This window comes from Emydura macquarii, unplaced genomic scaffold, assembly GCF_026122565.2.
Source record: "Emydura macquarii macquarii isolate MOO-44397 ecotype Brisbane River unplaced genomic scaffold, CSIRO-AGI_Emac_v2 contig_2205, whole genome shotgun sequence".
NCBI classification, from domain to species: Eukaryota; Metazoa; Chordata; order Testudines; family Chelidae; genus Emydura; species Emydura macquarii.
Window position 1 is genome coordinate 34855291 of NW_027132342.1, and position 5599 is coordinate 34860889.

The window sequence follows — 5599 nt, forward strand, 5'->3', positions numbered from 1 at the left end:
CATTTCACTGAAGAAGAGAACATTACATTTGTGGTTCAGTATTTAGTGGGGATTTAAAACCAGTCCCATTTACCTTTATCTTCCCCCCCACCCCACTGTATCCACATTTCATTTGTCCCACCAGGGCATTCTTTCTCCTTCTCAAGGATACCTCAACTATAATGACGGCTTACAGTGCGCCCAGGGAATGACCTCACTTCCGGTCCCGGGGATATTATAATATCTCCTGGATCCTGAAATAAATGGGCCCATCAAGTTCCCTCCTCACCCCTCTCAATATAAATAAACCAGCAGGTTCTGAGTTAAGCAATACAGGGGAAGCTGCCGGAGCCAGGCCTTAAAAGGGGCATTTGGAGACTCGTGTTCCAGCGAGCTTTGTTCCACATTTAATAAAATGTAGGCAGAGAAATCACTTTCATTAGTTTAAACCTGATAACTTTGTCCCAACCCCCTCTGGAAAGAGGCTAGATTAAATCACAAACCGCTTATCTTTACCAGTTATTACCTCTGGATTTCGTGCTTCCAGGGCCCTGTTTGCTTTGGCTTTAGGTAAAGATTATCGTTATTAATATCAAACAAAAACACGTTAATTGCAAACACACAGAGGACTTTCTTTGGGAAGCCTGACATGTCAGCCACAGCCATGGAGGTCACGGGGAGTCTCTTCGGGAAATATTTTCTTTATTTAATGAAAAACCAAACGTACTCCAAACAATTTCTCACGTTACCCCGCTGCTGGAGACGACACGGATTCGGGGAGCCAAACACAGCCGGACAGTGTAGTGTCTTGGCGTTAATACTAGGACGTGACTAAAGCCTACCAGGAAGAGAGCCCAAGAAATAATGTCTTTTTTCTCCAAGGTGTGCATGAGATGCTCTTGAAATTCTCCTTTCAAGGAGAGTTACAATTTGAAGGCTAGATCCGATAGTGCTGATCAAGCTAAAGCCCCACAGGAAAAGCAGGGCACCATCCACCCTCTCTTGGCCCGGGCAATCGGTTTTTGTGTAGCAAAACCACATTCAGTTGAAGTGCAGCTTTCCATAGGCCCGGCCTTCTGCTGTGGCTGGACCGCAGCGAGTTGATTTCCGACACGGCGGGGCCGGGGTGGGGGGGCTAATGTCATTGCACCCGAACCATCTTGTTTCTACTGTTACTGCCTGAGATTTACCCGGCCCGGCGTTCAACAGCCGGACTGGCTCTGATTTAAGGGGCAGACTTAAAACCCAAACCCACAGCCCCAGAAAAGCCGGGGGCGCCGGCGAATTGTCAGCTCGCAGAGGAAGCCAGGGCGAGCGAGTGGCCGAGCTGTCCCTTAGCCGGGCTCGGGAGGCTGGTGGGCACATGGGCGCGCCCCGTCCTTTGTGTGACGCTGGAGGGCTGGACGGCGGGCAGAGGGGCGGCGGGGATTGGGAACGCTCGGCAATGGAACCGGAGCGGGAAGTGGCGGGGAGCCGGGGGGGGGGGGGGGAGAATCTCAGTTGTTTTCGTTTCCTGGTGGTCGCCCCGTCCCCAGATTACAAACCAAGCTGCCCCCAGCCGTGAAGTCCGCACTGGGAGCAGCTCCTGCGTCGCCAGCCTCAGCGGCGAGGGTTTGTTTGTCTACAGCCCGGACTGAAAGGCTTCACGTGTTGTGTCCCCCCCCCCCCTCCTCCCAACCACTTAACTCTTTCCGCCCCGGGGGCCCCATTCCCTCCCGGCAGGGTAGGCGCAGGCAGCAGGAGTCACCTTTCTTCCGAAGAAGTCTCTGCCCTCTAGACCCCACGGGAGCCGGCTCCTGGCAGAGGCCTTCGCTGGCCGGCCGGGAACCAGCCGGGCCCAGCAATTCCGCTGCAAACGGGGGGGGGGGGGGGTGTGTGAAATCCTCTCCAGCCTCCCCCCAAAGCAGAACATCGGCGAAGGGTTCGGGAGATACGGGGGGGGGGGTTAATTCAACCCAGGAGTCTGCCCCTCTCCCGGCCATCGGGCTGGGCAGGCTTGCCCCTTCCAGGCTCCAGCAGCTCAGATCTGCAGGGTAAACTGAGCCCTGCCTGAGCCAGGAGCCAGGGACCTGTGCACGGGAGGGTTGTTGGACATTTTGTGGGGACGGTAAAACCACCTGACAGGAGGGGAAGCGCTTTCTCGGGCCCTGTAATGAAATGGACGGTGGATCCACCGCGGGCCGCTGAAGGGATGCGCTGGGCTGGGTGAAGGAGCGCGGGCTACCCGCAGCGGTCACACAGCTGCTTGGGAAGCAGGGCCAGCTGTGGAAGGCTGCTGATGCAAAACCAGAGGGAACGAATGAAGGCAGGCTGTGCTGTGCTGTGCTGAGTAAAAGAGAAGAAACTGCTCGGACGGTTCAAGCAAAGCTGCCCCGGCTGGAAATATTTGCAGCCTCTTCACTGAACCACCTTTTGTTTGGATGGACCAAACTGGGTCCTGATCTGGCCCTAAGTCAATGGCAAAATGTAACTCTACGGGTCAGAATCGGGCCCACACTTTAGTAAGGATGGGGCGCGGGAATGGGACCTTTGTAACACAAAGAACTTTATTTTACATACCCAAGAAATCTGGCCGTTCTTATATACAAGAGCACATTCCACAATTTAAATATATAGTGATCAGGTTTACATAAAAAAGTACTAAAATTATGTACAAAACCAAAACCTAAGAACGCTTTAAATAGTACTAACAGGAAATCCAACCAACAGCTTCACTCAGACAGGAATGAACTTTTGGTTGAGTATTATACAAAGTGGATCACCAGAATACAAGTAAATATATTAAATAAAAAAGGAGTGGGGGGAGGTCTGTACAACATGAGGAAGAAAAAGAAAGAAAGAAAGAAAGATCGGATTGTATATTCATCTGAGGAGCATTTCTTTTTAAGAAGCTGCAACTTTATTTGCCTACCAGTGCCTTTAACAAGGCCCCTGTCTGGGACTGCTAAAACATTAAATTATTTCAATTCATTATCTAGTTTATCTGGTGTGGGGTGAGTTCCTTGCTGTCTGCGTTCAAAATACTACCAGGCCAAATGCAGATCTACTTCTCTACTACTTCCTCCACACTGGGAAGTTTGGGATCTTCTGAAGAAATACTGTCCACTATCGAAGAAAGACAACGGAGGCTGCTAGAGGCTGAAGATTCAACGATGGAGGCTCCTGGTTAATAACAAAAAATAGATCAATAGAGTGTTTTCGTTGGTTTAAACGGGGGGTCGATAGACAGAAGGAAAGGACAGAAAGGAGGATCTAATGAGAAACGATAATCAAAGCCTCTACACATGTTAGGAAAAGGAAACACCACTTGTGCGGAAACTTACAATAAATATCTGCAGCTCACTGCTCAGCCCTGCATGTCAAGATTAACAAGGTATACATTTTACACACACACACACACACACACACACACCGTGCACATGTAAAGAGGATCCCGACGTTTACCTTCTTTGGCGTTGATCGCCAGCACCCTGGAATGATCAGAAACGTTTTGCCAGTCGGAGCTGCAGGTGCTCAGGAAATCCGAACTTGGGATCTGAAGCAAACACGCCGGGCGCACGGGGAAAAGAGAGGGAGATAACCTGGGTTAGCAAAGGGGATCGCTGCCGCTCGGCTGCCGGCTAGACTTCTGCACAATTTACACGGCCCCTCGCGAAGCCTGCTAAAGGCGTGTTAGTTTGCCCGGCGCTCTGGATTGACAGACTCTGTTAAGGAAGGAAGGGAAAGAGGGAGAGGGGGACAAAGCGGAAGGCGGCTTCGCAGCTGAATTTCTGGGGGGGCAGGCGGGACAACGGAGTGAAATCGCTGTTGCTTACATTTCCCTGCTTGGGGCTGAAGCAGAAAGGGTCTCCCCCAAGCTCCTGCATTTTCTCCTGCTGATCGAGCCTGTGCAGGAGCTCCTGCAGCTTCTCGATGTAGCTGATGGCACTCCGCAGGATCTCCACCTTGGGCAGCCTCTGGTTGGGGTTTGCCACAGTCCTCCTTTTCAGAGCCTCGAAGGCTTCGTTGATCTTCTTCAGCCGCCTCCTCTCCCGCAGCGTGGCTGCTTTCCTCCTGTCGGTGGGGGCCGATTTTCTCTTGCAGGTCTTACAAGCCCAGATCAAACACTGGCCGGGGCAATGAGGGGGTTGTAGGCCGGGGGGGGCCAGCACATGCTCCTCTCCGCTGCTGTCACTCCCAGCCTCTGGGGGCATTTGGTCCTGACAGGGGGACAAAGTGCCATCGCTGCCCGGGTACAGAGGGGATCCCTCTGCCATCTCCAGCTGCTGCAGGGCTCCATTTTCTCCATCCAAGTAGAAGAAATAGGAACCCGGTTCGAAAAGGTCCATCATCATGCTCTCCCCGTGGCCTCTCTGCGTCTTCCAGTTGGGCGATAGGCTCAAAAAACCACATCCAAAAAAAAAAAAAAAAATCCAGAGGAACAAGCCAGATGGAATTTAATTAGCGCAGTGACATAAGTCCCCCTGCTTTATATATAGTAGCTGCTGAAACCCTATCCCACTTTTAGCTGTCGCGGTGCATCACCCTCCAAATCTGATTCCAGCCAGTATCTTGGAGTCGGCCGGGAGAACATCTCCTATTTAGAGGGGGGGAAAGGGGGAGAAATGGGGGGAGAAAATAAACATACAAACCAACCCCCCACAAACCCAGCTTGTGCCCTCGGGGTGAAGTGGGAACTCAAAGGTGGATTTGGGGACTAAGTCCACAGGGCAGAGGGCCACGCTTTGCTGTGCAAATCTGCACACACACTGTGTGTGTGGGGGGGGGGGGGGGAGGCTTGATTTTAGGGCAAACAGCCGAGTTTAAACCTGCAACCTCTTCTCCAGTCCTCCTCCCGTGCTAAATATAGCCGGGGAGCCAGGGGTTTCAAAGGCAACGGTCACTCTCCAAATAGACGGGTTCATATTTTCAGAAGAGTCCGTGCTATTTTTTCCCCTCTTCGAAACATGCCATTCCTGTGACCCAAACCATTAGTGCCAGCCCAAGGTTATAAGTGGTGCACACACTTCTGCAACACACAACCTGCATGAAGGCTGCCCCGGGACAGCTCAGCTTGAACGATCAGGTAACCTCTGGTCCATGGCTCATTATACATTATTGACAGAGTTACTAAGTTAAACACTGTGCTTACAAATATTGAACCTTTCAGAATCTGGTGAGGTATCCCAGTTATTGATCCTCGGGGGAAGTGGGGTTCTCTGTATCCCCAAAGTGACACACCCAGCTGTCCTTGAGAACGGCTATATCATGAGCAAAGCACAATCTTAACCCATATCTGCCACTCACCCCACGGAGTCCCAGCCCATGTACTGCAGCACACCAAATCCAGATCAGAATTTCTCTCCTTGTTTGATTATAGTTTGCAGATATTTGCAAAAACAAATGTAAAAATAGCGAACCAAGCCCAGGAAATATCACCAACTCTATCCAGGGGTCCTTCAAACTCAGTCCTTTGTGAAGGGAACAATTATTCTGCTGGTAAGTTCCCTGATATAATGGAATTGATCATTGATCCTCAAAAACTGATTGTGAACCGCTACTTCTATTAACATCATGGCCTCATAAATCAATGGGATTTTGGTTTTAACCGAGTAAATCCTGCAAGATCAGGCCCCATATC

At 51.1% G+C, this 5599-nt stretch overlaps 1 protein-coding gene across 1 annotated transcript; it reads right to left on the reverse strand.

Annotated features, from left to right (window-relative positions):
* Positions 1–2512: 2512 nt before the first annotated feature.
* Positions 2513–4363, reverse strand: MYF6 (myogenic factor 6). The gene is made up of 3 exons (XM_067559896.1): positions 3795–4363; positions 3424–3514; positions 2513–3141 (listed from the first exon to the last, which is right to left on the reverse strand). Exons 1-3 carry the CDS (start codon positions 4311–4313, stop codon positions 3023–3025), a joined length of 729 nt encoding a protein of 242 aa, XP_067415997.1. The 5' UTR covers positions 4314–4363; the 3' UTR covers positions 2513–3022.
* Between the last annotated feature and the right edge of the window lie 1236 nt (positions 4364–5599).

Bases quoted from the DNA above. Each gene is read 5' to 3' on its own strand.
- MYF6 (XM_067559896.1), bottom strand. From the start codon at position 4,313: ATGATGATGGACCTTTTCGAACCGGGTTCCTATTTCTTCTACTTGGAT. The intron at 3,515-3,794 runs GTAAGCAACAGC...TGTTTGCTTCAG, and splicing joins TCAGCCCCAAGCAGGGAAAT to ATCCCAAGTTCGGATTTCCT. The intron at 3,142-3,423 runs GTAAACGTCGGG...GTTATTAACCAG, and splicing joins GGCGATCAACGCCAAAGAAG to GAGCCTCCATCGTTGAATCT.